At 37.4% G+C, this 14,135-nt stretch overlaps 1 protein-coding gene across 4 annotated transcripts in view; it reads right to left on the reverse strand.

Annotated features, from left to right (window-relative positions):
* Positions 1–14,135, reverse strand: part of LOC124631520 (transmembrane ascorbate-dependent reductase CYB561) — a 71,674-nt gene that overhangs the window by 53,828 nt on the left and 3,711 nt on the right. For 2 of the 4 annotated variants that reach the window (XM_047165956.1, XM_047165955.1), the window contains exon 2: positions 5,891–6,319. In XM_047165956.1, the coding sequence (XP_047021912.1) occupies positions 5,891–6,045 (155 nt within the window). In that variant the 5' untranslated portion in view covers positions 6,046–6,319. Of the gene's footprint in view, positions 1–3,327; positions 3,581–5,890; positions 6,320–14,135 lie in introns of those variants that run through there. The other 2 variants (XM_047165960.1, XM_047165959.1) reach the window with 2 other exon arrangements.

The following is a 14,135-nucleotide window of genomic DNA, read 5'->3' on the forward strand; positions in this document are numbered from 1 at the left end:
ACCGTCAAGTCGGCTCTCGGCACCACGCTCCACGAGAGGGCGCCCTCCGAAGAAGTCCTGCTGACCCTGCTGACTGAGGCAGAGTTCGCAGTCAACGCGCGCCCCCTGACTCACGTGAGCGTGAATCCCCTCGACCCCGAGGCGCTCACCCCCAACCACTTCCTGTTGGGCTCATCAACGGGCCTGCCTACTACGGGCCCATGCGACGAGGCGGACCGCAGAACCTGGCGGGCCGCTCAAGCGCTCGCTGACCGGTTCTGGGCGCGCTGGGTGCGCGAGTATCTACCCTTGCTCGCGCCCCGAGGCGAGCCCCAGAACAACGAGCGACCACTGCAGACCGGCGACGTGGTTCTCATCGCCGACGGGACGCTGCCGCGTAACGTCTGGCCGATGGGGATCGTCGAGCGCACACATCCTGGACCTGACGGCGGCATCAGAGTCGCCGAGGTGCGGACACGAACGGGAGTCTTCCGGCGCCCAGTCAGCAAGCTCGTCGTCCTCGTGAAGGAGGAGGCTACGCGTGCTGCGCCGGGGGGAGAGCTGTTGCGGACGCCGAGCCTGCAGTAGATATAGGCTAACATGTATATAATATGTGTACTTAATTTAAGAATGTTATGAGGTAATCGATTGTTGTTAAACCAAATGAATCTGCATAACATGCATGCTGAAACATGCTATTACTAATACTACTGATAGCCAGATAAGCTTTGTTTAATATGTGTTTATGATTGTGACTAACTTGATTGTTACGTAATAAGATTTTGAATGTAACGGTTTTTAGTAATAATATCTGGCTGATGCAATAGCTTTAATCATTGCGCAATAGATAAGAAAGTTTACATGTGTGCGTAAAAAGATAACTGTCATCAGTATTTTTCCATAACTTTCACCAATGAGCATGCTTAGTTTAATCAAAGAGCCCCCTCGTGTCGAGTAGCGGGACTAAAAAAGGTCAGGCGTAAGTCGTAAAATTATAGCTAATTGGTCAACGTGAATTGCAACCCATCCGGTACCCCTACGACTTGAGACCTTAGAATATTGTATAAAGATAGAGTCATTTTTCAAAGAAATTGTAGTCGACCCACAGTAAGCAAGTAATGCTCGTTATAACCAGTGCTCAGTGAAAATAGTGAAAGTACTAGGGTAAAACCTATGCCCTAAAACCCTTAAAATTGTTCTAAATCTATGTGCTAATAATTGTGTTCTATAAAATCGTGTAAATTGTGTTATAAAAACTGTGTAAACTGTATTATAAAACTGTGTAAACTTATAGTGTTAAAACTTGTGACCTAACTTAGTGTTAAAACTTATACCCTAACTTCTTTGTGTTTTAAACTTTAACTTCATTGTGTTATTAAATCTCTATTGTGCTAAACTCTATTGTGTTCAAACTATTGTGTTTTAAATCGTTATAACTTTGCTGTGATAAATCTCGTAGTGTTTACAATCGTGTGTAATATAATAAAGTCGTGTAAACTAAAGAGTAAACTTAATGTAAACCAGTGATAACAATTGTGGTGATAAATAAAAGCCGTGTAAAAGTGTCGCATTCGTTTATTATTTGAACGAATCCCTGTGGCAATACATTCGCGTATAACTCTAATCCATACAGTCCACTCAGTGTTTCGTGAGTTATCGCCGCCGTCGAGTGTAACCGCCGCAAACTCCATAAACTCTGATAAATTAGAAACTGTTCCTTATTTCTACAAATATATGTCATTAATTTCACGACTACCAAGAGCCTACTCCTATACAAATTATTTATTAAACATAAATGTAATAAAAACATTGAACTGATTTTTCTGTCTATCTGTCTGCACAACCGATTTATATGTGGTGTTCCATCTCACGGTCTCGTGTGCTCGTCTCCCGAGCTAAACAGCGTCAATTTCAGTCCATTTCCTGAGCGCTCGGCTCCCTTCCCAGCATCCCACTCGTCGAATTATTGGATTTAATAAGATAACGCTAGGAGAACGAATACACCCGTATCTGTGGCTATGGTTACATTGGCTCATGGCCTTTGTGATCAGGTTTTTTTTTATTATGTTCAAATAACGGTGGTTTGAAAGTAATTATAGTTAATAGGGGAATAGTAGTTTGATGGGAACGACTTATCAACGACTGTATTTATTTATTTCTTTATAATGTCGTTGTATGATATGTTTACTTGGTTTAGTACTTGCACTTATGTAGGAATAAAAGCACGTAGCACAAAATACACATGAAGTTTTTGTGTTTATGCTCATAACATTTCTTTGCGTATAGGTACACTTCGCCGTGTAGGCTATTAAGAGTTCTTATAAAAAATATGATCGCAATAAACATCCTGAAGTCCCGTAACAAACATTAAACAAGCTATAAAGTCAGCGGAAGGCTCTATTTACCTCAGAAACCGTTACCGCCTAGAAGCCATGAATACTTTGTCATCCTCGTCTCGATAAAAACATGGTCACATTAACTACAGCCTTACTTGGGCCAACTACTAGTAAATAAAGTGGCGTAATTGCGGACTTCCCGTGTTATTACCGTTCTCACCAACAAACGTGTGGTCACCCTATCAATTATCCTGTCGGCCGTACAGGTTTATAGTTTTAATATAAAACTTTCACTTTTTAACGTTATTGGAGATGCATTAAAAGTAATAGAGTCGCTTAGTTAAAAGGAACAATTTGTCATTAGCATGTTTAAAAATTAATAATGACCAATAATTACGGTTAATTATCGTTTCAATTACACTACTTCTTGTGGAAGCAATAAAACTGTTATGTGGTACAATTTATATTAGGCGGTTACCACGAATAAGTACAAAAGCCGAAATTAGTGTATGCACACGAAACGACCTAACAGTTTCAGTACTTTAATAGAAAATAAATAAATAGGTGGTAGAAGCTATTAATAAAATAAATGTACATTTTACTCAGTCATATTAGGAGCAATTGACCATCAATTAGGCAGCTCATGTAGATTGCAAAACACAACTATCATATCACTTAAGTGGATGTCCTAACTTTGTTTAGGGCAAATCAAACAAAATGATAAACTCAATTTGGGAATTCAAATAAAAATTAATATGGGAAATCGATTAAGTGCACTCGGTACATCAAATAATAATTAGGTAGGTAAGTACCTACATAACTGTAAGTACCAGTTGCGGTAAAAATTCTTTACGTACCAAATATCATTATTGATATTTAGTAAACATTTACCTACAACAACATCAGACGTATTTGATTTTTATATAAATCTACAGATAATTATCTATTTCCCTATGCTACTAAATTATCGCTACAGTACTTATTACTAATAGTTAAATAAAAATAAACATACTTTTGACTCTTTCCTCGCGCCATTTCTTCTTATTTGAACTCACAGATCAATAAAACACAGTCAGAACAAATAAAATTCTTCAGAAATCACAGAACACAAAACACAATCGAGTTCGAAAAAAAGTAATATTCGAAATTATAAAAAAATAAAAATTCGATATTTAAAAATGTAAGTTGGCGGCAAACTGTCACATGAGCATGTTTCCCGCGAGGTGCGTATCACCACTCTCCGAGATCTCGACTCGGTCCGGACGCGACAAGCGCCCTACTTCGGCGTAACCAGTCTTTCGCGTGAGACAGAGATCGTCAATTACAGAAACAAACGTGTCAGAAAGAGACAAAGCATGTCTTGAATTTCGTACTTAGTAATTATTTTCTTTTATTACAAACTTAAATTACACTTGCATTGCTAACAGCATGTATTTTACGCATGTATTGTTAGACATCAAGTTACAAATTACAAATACCTAACATACTAGTGGCGCCATCTAGCGGGAAACGGCTGAACGCGAATATCAAACCGCTGTCTCTCATTCATGCTTTCTAAAGACAAGTGTACACCGGCAGTAGATTATTGATCACTTATTACTACTTACAACAGATGGCAGCATTCTTTATCGTTAATGACTTAGAATCCTGCGCATGAACCTTTACAAACAGGTTACATACATTACAATCCAGGCCTAGTTAATTATGAAAATTAGTTTTATTAATAATAGTTCATATTATTTTGTAAGTTATATGTTATGTGTTGTTTTGTGAGTTGTAAGTAATATACCTTATGTCAAACTACACGCTTAATACACCTTTATTATTTCTTTTTTTTTTCAATAAATTGCAATGCCTTAACGGGCTACTAAGTTCTAAGAACGATCTTTAACGAACGATCGATAGTGAGCAAGCTTAAGCTTATAATAAGCAATAAAGATTTTGAATTTGAATATGATATTTTATTCTACGGTATATTCCGTCTTTTACCACCATGGAACAAAATAACTGGAATGAAAATTAATTTTAAATCTATTATTTTGAGCGGATCGATTTAGTATCGATATACCCATGCGCCATTCACACTAACACGACGCATGTCTGTCAAATCATCGTCTATTCTATTTATATGGCTTTTACAACTCTTTAATTTCATTTTCCGTCTTACATTTGTAAACGATCACTTACCAGCACTGCAGCTCATACGTCGGATGTTTTTCACTTAAACATCGCTCTTCAGATCATGTTTGGGACAATAACCAAGTGTAACAACTCTCATTTAGGTCGTTTGTCAAGGAATGATTTATCGGCATAATTTGTCGTGTTTCGAAACATCGAATTAACTTCGTCCCCCCTGGAATCGAGTTCAAAATCTCGCCCAAACGGACACATCAAACCAAAAGGCTTATAACAATAATTTACTTGATCCCTACGTAATCCTAAGAGCCAATAATCTTATAATACACCTTTAGATGGAGTCCCTTTTCCCAGAACGTACCTAAGTACTCAAACGGATTCGAGTTCGGGGAAAATCAATATCCGGCAATATCGGAGCTCTTTAGTTATTTACCATTCCCCGGTATTTCCGATACCGGGGCAAGTAAAACGTTGCTGAAACAACATATAAAAAAACTCCCAAGAAATATGATTTTCGATTCCCGATCACCCTTTGAACGCTCCGACTCAAAAGAAAATACTTGGAATTAGGCACTTTGTTTGAGTGTTGGGCTTATTTTATATTTCCCTGAGTATGAAAGTTTGTAGGTATGCTTCATTAAATGCAAGAGTAAAATTGATTGCAGTGTATAGAAAATAAAACTAAACAGGAACTTGATAGACACTACTATTCAATGGGCTCTTGACTGCTTTTAATCTTGATTTTCGTAAAAAAAATAAATTATTACTGTGGCTACTCTGCAAGCTCTATTTTAAGAAGTAGTTACAGAACGTCAAAAAAAATAAATGAAATGATTACAATGGCCTACTTTTCTATATACTTCTTCAACTGACCCCACTGGAAGTCATTACAGGAGACACCGGTGATATCAAATTATTTTAAGAGTTACTCGAGGTGAACATAGGTCATGATTTACTTTGGCGAGAAGAGAGTTAGTGATTCTTTATCCGGTTTCGTTCCTGCTATAATTATTTAGTATTTAGTAGCCTGGGTGGAAAGTCTCTTCTCTACAATTTTATGAAATTCATTTACTGGCAAAAAAAAAAGTCGTACTAATAAGGGCGAAAAAGTAATTTAAAAGTCTAGTAATACTGGTAGAGGGAGTTATGTAGGTAATAAGTGTGTATATGTTATTATATACCTAGATATTTTGATATCTTTCACAGACATCACTGCTATAACGCTTCGCAGTAAGTACGGATCTCATTAATTCGAAAATAACATCTACAGTGTCAAGATAGCGTTTCGTCAAATGGAGTTATGTACATTCGTCGTTTACATACACCCTAAAGAATAAAACCTGAAACTATATATTATCCGATAGTGCCTTAATCTTTCAATTTTAGACACCAACAACATTTTTTTAAATTTTTGAACAAAATAAAAAATAAACACTTACACTTTAAGTTTCTTCCCCTCGGCCTGGGATATGGTGGCGGGCGGCGGCGGCAGGTCGTCCATGGGCACCTCCTCGTTGGGCGGCGACGGCGGCGACTTGTCGAACTCCGCAATCGGCGCCAGCTCCGGCATCGGAGACACCGAGTTACTGTCCATAGCCGACAACTTTATCGGAGACACTTTGGCTATTTTGACAACCTTTTCACACCTCCGGGACGCCGGAGGAGAAGTTCGCGCGAAAGTTCCGAAACGCCCGCAGATGCGAACAGAGACCACTCGAAACGGATTGCACGTTAAAGTTCACAGTTTCGTATTTAATCAAGAGCCACGGCACTTCTGTGTGTTTAGTTCTGCACACACGATACAGCGCACAACTTTCCCGATAGAATGTCAGCAACTTTCGGGATTCGCTCCGGACGAAGTTCGGGACCTGGAAACGATTAAAGAGTTATTTATTATTATGCTTTCTTGCTCGTGCTCGTTTCACACTGAATGGGACTAAGTGATGATGTATTTATTTGTGCTGACGTCGTTGACCGGAAAATTGGCTGTTTGGAGGTAGAAATATTGTAATGAAGTTACAATATTCAATGACATTTTTCATTAAGTTGAAAACTCCCAAGGGTTACTCAAATTTTAATGTTAGACCGGGCGGCAGTGAAGCAGTAACCGCGGAAGGCCAACGTCCTGCACCCTAGCTATTACTCAACATTCGGCTGACGTGACGCCGCGGAAGGGACTGCCTCGATCCCCGCACATATGACGTTCCTAGTGTTTACACTAGTGCCGGCTCGTTGACCACCACACGAAAGGGAAACCGAAATAGATTCACACAAACATCACCGTGCTTTATGTTACTCTTCTCGAGAGATGAGCCATAATATTGTTTCAAGTCTTGTAAACCTTGTTTAAGTTATAGATATTACGCTGAAAGAAAGAGTGATTGTGGTATCTTTGACTGTTACTTTTAACGCGTTGCTAAATTAAAAGCAAGATCGGTATGAGTTAAGTTTGTTTAATTGATAAAATTAATCTTTTTTTTTTCAACATTCAAGTACTAAATGAAATTGAAGAAATTTCGGAAAATTCAGGAAAATATTGTGTTATGTATGTTCCACAACAACGTGTTTCGAATCAAGCGGAGCCAGTTAAAACAAATAGCTACATATGTCGGCTCATGCATGGCGTGTGTCACACAATTACAAGCTTCTGCGACTGCGCTGACCGTCTAATCGCCTTCACCATTGTGTAAGTCTAAGGAAACTCCGACTTTTATTACCATACACCTAGACTTAGCCCAGACTTTCGCTTTCAACGTGAGAAATTACTTAAAGTAATTGACATACCTACTTTTACATAATAGCCACAATGAAAGGCGTTTTGTTATAAGTAGGTAATAATTTAGGTACCTATTTCTCTGTTGTTGCGAAAATAAAGTTTGGCAAATGATTAATGTATCTTGATAGGGAAAACTCCGCTGCTATCTAGGACGAGACTATGCGTACTTTACATTACAATAGAATCGGGGGTGGTTAACCTTATGTACCTATATTTGCTTTATTCTTATAAAACAAAAGAAATATGTACATTTTTGTTAACAACACAGAAAACCGTTTAAAACGCCTTGCTACTTTTTTAACGAAATGATTCTGTTTTTTTTTTGTGGCACAACAGAATTTATTGTGAATCCAAAAATGCAAATCTATTTAATTATCTAGCTATGTAGGTAGGTACATTGAAGTGAATGTTTGAAAGCTTTAGAATTTCCTGAAAGTCACAAATAGTTAATGCTGTCTTAGTATACCTATTTACAGTAAGCCCCCTATTACTTGGACTACTGCGTACACTCATTATACCTTAGTGGACGGTACTTCGATTTAGCTAATGATGTGAATGAATAAACAATGTAAAGAAGAAGTACAACACTAATGATGTTCTGTGACTCCTGTTCTTTAATAAATAACAAAGTGTCACCCAAACAGTAGTTATAAAAGGCACGCGTCATACAAACAACTATGTACTGAAAAACATGTATAAAAGTACGCTACTTAGATCACGCAATTACAATATCTTTCTTTTTACTTTGCACACAAAGTACGAATGAAAAATAACTGCAATTCTTTCTAAATCGTATGCACAATGTTACGCTTATTTCCCAAGAGAATAAGCGCATAACCATAGGTCAGCATTTCTAGCAAAACTACGTGGCTTTTCCAGCTTCCCATAACCGTAACTCTATGTTTTTACACCAGATAACAAATATGGGAAGTCTGAGAATCGACGTAGCTGAATTTTCTCGCATTTTACCCAAATTATGTTCCGTACGTAAGTAGTATCAGAGGTCGAACGTTATTTACCCCTTCTGTGCCTTACCCCTTGTGTGCCTTCGGGGAATCAAGGGAGGCTGGAGAGTACTAAGAACTCGACTTGTATAACACAGTGGAAGCAAATTAGCCCCGATTCTGTGCTACAGGGAAATACATTATTGATTCCAGATTTATTACGGTTGATTTATTTTTCTGGAATTCAAGGGGAACTGAAAGTCAAACTTAATCGTAGTAAAATAAAAAAATCCTGTGTGTAATACAATGGTAGATATTGACAAAATGTCCTGCAGTCTCGATTTTTACAAGTTTTTTCATCACATTGAATAAATAAGTATCAAACCGAATGTTCAGGCCAATTCAGTACACCTACCTACTCCTGATATTTAAATTTGATAAAAAAGTTTTAACAAAAATATATTCCATTCTGACAAAGCGGTCCGAATTTCAATTAACTACGAAATCCTGAAAGGCAATGCCAAAGAAAAATGTACAACACTTAAATTAATAAATGAAGAAATACAACGTGCCATTTACCTGTTATGAAATACCTGTCTAAGGTACGGCGGTTCGGAACGAGAATTCCCCGACATTTTCCAGCATTTCAGACATATAAGTATAACTAGCATTACTACGTACGTTTCTAAGTGCTCTCCAAGCCCTTGGAGCTGTAAGTTTCCAAAGCAACCGCAATTTCTGGAGAGAACGTTTTCAGCTAAGTACTACAATTTGGTATTATTGTTCTGAAGCAACTTATCAAATTTAGATGAAGCCGACCGTGGTTGCACTCGCTTTTGTTTCCTCCTGCACAAACAATAGACTTATGGAATGCAGATATTTGTTTATCGGTACTTCTGCCTATGTAAGTTATAGTTTATACTACTTATTAATTAATTACCCAAAACATGTTCTGACCGTAACATTGTCTCGCTACAATCATAATAAATATAGCATAGAGACCAATTTGATTTCATTTTTGTTTAACACATAGTAACAATTTCATAGCATTTTTCAAAAGCAAAAAATATGTTCGCAAACTAAATTCCACATTCATGCCCTAGCGGACAACATCAAATACAATCTCAACTTGAAATAGAACAATGGCTTAAGACACCAAATTTACTGATCTAGCTTTAACTATTTAAAGAAAATAAAGTACTGGCTTAAAAAAGAGACTTCGCTTGCAGCTATAAAATGATGAGTGTGCCGAGTGTGTGTGCCGGAGTGCGGAGGAGTGAGGAGTGGCCACGAGTGCGAGCCTCAAATGAGGCTGCGACCCTCGAGCACGTCGATGCAGCTACCAACTCCTTACCACCGTTTTATTACGGAAAGGATGCGAAAATTGTCTTGTTTTCATTTAGTTGAGCTGGTGACCTGTTTATTTTACAAACATTTTAATGGGAGTTCACGGATTTACTCATCATCTTATAAATGCGATAGTTCTTATGGATTATTTCCGATAAGTGTAGTAAATGGATAAGAAGTAGCCCTTATGTGTAGGAACTAGTTCATTCGGGGAAATAGGTGAATATATGGGCGGAAGTCATAAATCAATATAAATTATTATGTAGGCAGTTGAAATCCCAATTTGCAAATGAGCCTTACTGAACAAGCTTTCGCTTGATTATATTTGATCGTAAGATTTATTTAGTTATCTCAAGAAGTTTGAACATCGTTTACGTTATTATCCATTGCATATTAAAAACCTGATGCGTATTTAATTGCAACTGCTGAGCCCTCAAAAAAATCTCAATACGTATTATTTGTACTGCGGATATTGTGTAAACTCAACCTCTGTCCCTTTATCCCGGACACGCATGGTCGCACTACATTCATACATTTCCAAATAAAACTCAATGAAATAAACTACGTCTCTCGTACTCAATCATTTAAGGAAACTACTACAGCAGTTATCCAATCGTAGATCCGTGAAATTATCAAATTGGATGACGACACCCTTGACGAAACTTAAACGGGTGCTCCATTGCAGTTCATTACAATACACCCACTGATGTTAAACTATTTCATATGATAAAGAGCTTCCTTGAGATTGAAGCTTTTTCTAGTCAACTGACAAAAGCTCTTGGGTATCTAGCTAAGAGACGATTAATTTTGAATAATTCGCGGATTATATTGTACTAATCGGTTTCTCTAATACTGTCACACACACGAAATGTGTTACCTAAATGTTAATTGAATATCACGCAAACTAATACCAACAGAACCTGATTAATAAATAACCAAATCTCAGTAATTAACAATACCTTCAAATGCCAAGTGTGAACGTAAAGTGGAAGTGCCACATATATTGTGTTACTGGATCAAGGTCTGCGCAGCTAATAAAATAATTCGCTTCAAATACCAGCGGAACAATGAACCACTAACCTCACCACACCTGCGGCGAAAACCCTCTTTACAAACGGAACCATAGTTAATAATGCCTGATATTTTCCACATAAACCAAGTTAGCTATAAACGCCATTACTCAGCAAGACGACTCAGAAAATCGATACATGTTTTTCCCAAAACTATTCATCACATCCCATAATTCATCGATTAAGAACGAATATGTGTTACCAACACAGCGGTGCAATTCGTCATCCTGATGGCTGCAGCAACTCCCGTTCCCGGGCTCATAAATCAGATAAAACCATGACTTACATGCTGGGACATAAGGATAATAATTGAATGGCAGTGGAGCGAGGAAGAGGACAATTTGTGGTGGCCTCAAATCAGTACTGGGGAAGGCTCTCCTACACGACTAGATCCGTCCTACCTCGTGTAACTTCGCAATTTATTTATGCAACACATCGGCAGTTGTCGTGTTATATCATGCCCTGAATCTGATAGAAGCATCACGTATTTAATTTAATTAGATGATCTCAGTTGTCATACATTTTATGGGGCATCGAAGGACCCAACAAGGTTCATTATGCATATAGCATTCATAATTTGTGTTTGTAAATCTCGGTATGTAAACTACCTACGACGCAAATCAATTAACAGCCTTCCGTTACATAAAAGAGGGGACAAAGGAAGCAACTAACGAATGTAAACAACGATTTGTAAAGTAATTCCCTCCCTAGCTGTCATAAAAATGTGGCCACGGAAGTGACAGGGGTCGTCATTAAGGCGAATGACGTAAAATTGTGACACTCCCGTGAGCGTGTCATACCGTGACATGAGGTGCACCCGGGGACCGATGACAGTGGAAATGTGACAGGTCATTTTGTTAATTAGCCGGGGGAATCGTTTCATTTCTGTCTTGTTTGGCCTATTTCAACTGAGCAGAAGAATATCCAAATTATAAGAGATGCATGTACTGACTAGTTACAACATTCGAGTAGATATCTTATTAGAAATATTGTTTCCAAACAAAATGCTTACGTCTTCTAGGAAGTTAGACATTAATCAATAATTGATAAATCGTGCGAACCAACAACGGTAATAATACTCTTGACGCAGTACAGTATAAATAGAACACACACAAAACCGTACGGATTTAAAAATCTAATCCTGAATTATAATCCTAAAAAAGAGATTTAAAAATATTTTAAATCCGTATGAGTATAATTAAGACATGAATATTTAACAGCAAAAACCCCATAATAATTCAACGAGTTCCAACGCGTAAAGTGCGGCGGAAAATGGCTATCAGAGTAAAAGGGCTCACTTGTCCTCCCACTTGATTATATTCACCGTAAGCACTCGATCCTGGGGTCCCACGACCACATTACAAGTCAAACGAAAATATAACATATTTATAATGTTGCAAAATTCAATTTCCTTTAACAAGTCTTATTGAGGTTCTTGTTTGCCAGAAGCACACTTACGGAGTTGTAAGGTAATTTCATACCAAATTAAATTCGTAAATTATGAAATAAGGCGGCTGTTTAGGTAAAGAATTGCCTTCTGGGGTAAATATTGAAGCTATTGTCGAAATGTTTGGGCGTTGTTTGAGCATATTGAGTATGCTATACACAGACAGTTGCAATGCATACGCAATGTCTTCTCGTGTAGACGTACAAGTTTGACGGTCTGCGGTCATCTATTTTAGTTTCCTTCATTAAAACGGGTTTCTAAATGACGCTTCCTAAACAAAACATTTCTAATTAGCCTGGCTTCTATTACAATGGAATAAGTTTTAAAATCGATTGGCAGCTAAACAGCTAACGAGGAACCGTAGGCGTTAAATAATATTAACGTAAATATTTATCAGAGGGTAGGTGAGGAGTAAGCATGAAGTAGGTACCTACAGCTGTGTGGTCTTTTTATGACGAATTGTTTATTTTAAGCTTCTCAGTATTTTCTTAAATGCTCTTATCCAAAATGCTGATAAAAAAAATATTTCCATGTGAAAGACCGATTCAAGAAATCTTACTGAATTTATCATTAGTTTTTAAACCAATGATTAATAAGTTAAAGTTAATAAGTTATTAATTAATATAATTACGAGTATTTACCGAACACTGCAAATACAAAATACGAATAATTCGGATAGTATGAAATAGATAGGGAATAGAATTCGGTTTCAAAACAAAGGCATAAAGTTAAGAAAATCCATCCAGGATCTTTTGAATTTATTTTATGATGATGCAGCCACGTTTTTATAAGAAGTGCTATGAATCGCATGTTTAAAACAAAAGTTGGTCTGGAGTTCACGCTAAGAAACTTCCATCTAGCTGCCCCTTAGACATGGAAATTATTCTTCTCGTAGCCAGCACTTTTTACTTTGCTTTACTGTATTCTTTGTATAAAACTTTGACTTGACTATAACTGTTAGAAAATGATTACACAAAGAGATCGCAAGATAATTTCCTGGGCCAAAATGTAAATTCTGTATTAAAATAAAAACAATATTGTAGCAGCTGTGGATGTTAAACGTACAAGCAAGCCCGTTTATGTTTCAGAACTTAGGCGCGGAAAAAATAAATAAAATATTACTCACACGTACCAAAACCGTTAATTTATATAGTAACCCATTTTCGCACAATGAGTGAGCAATCAACAAAAGCTACGTGGGGTGAAACCGAAAAGCGTCTAATAGCATAGACCCATTCAAGACGACCTTGTAGCAGTGTAGCGTAGCCGTACCGAAGCCTTCCCTTGCTACGAGCTACGAGCTTCGTAGCAAAGGTCTACGAAGACCCTCCGAGTTTTTTGCTATAATTGACTTTTTTAGCCACAGATTACGCGTGCTATATTATTTGAATCTCGAATGGATTTATCGTATTTATTTATTAAACTCACATCAATGCGTGTTTAAATATCTCGAAAATACCATTTATTTATGCGTACCTCTGAATTCAGAGCCGTTGGCTTCCGCCCGTTGTTTTTATAACGCAATAAAAAATACTATTCATCATTCAAAAATATTGCCCAGTATGGTCGGAGCACAAAAGAATTACTTCAGCGTAAACAAGACGGTGAATTGACAACAACAGGAAATGCCCGATGAATCTCGCAGATCTCACATTCTTTCTTTCTTACTTTAGTATCCAGTTTTAGTTTCAATTCTATCCATATGTTCTGTGACACATGGTCTATTTTTAGACTTAGGGGAAATTGGATTTACGTGTTAAAGAATCTATATAAAATCAGAAAAGAATTTATGCAATGTGTACAGTAAAATTCTCGCCATAGTGTTTGTCGTTACGGAACATAGCGCGAGTCGTTGGGCAGAAACCATATTTTTAGGTACCAGCGGGTGGCAGAGTTTGGGGGGAGGTATGAGTGACATGCGCGAATTCAGACACGGATCGCCATTGAATTTTGCGAGAGCAAGTGTATGAATATTCTCCATAGTGTCACTGGCTCCAATAAATAAATTGGTTTTTGATTATAACAAAGTAAACTTTTACGTAGTTAATAAAAGTTTTCGAAGACCTTTTAAATATTAATGAATAAAAAATAATGCAAATA

Source organism: Helicoverpa zea, chromosome 6, assembly GCF_022581195.2.
Source record: "Helicoverpa zea isolate HzStark_Cry1AcR chromosome 6, ilHelZeax1.1, whole genome shotgun sequence".
Taxonomy (NCBI): domain Eukaryota; kingdom Metazoa; phylum Arthropoda; class Insecta; order Lepidoptera; family Noctuidae; genus Helicoverpa; species Helicoverpa zea.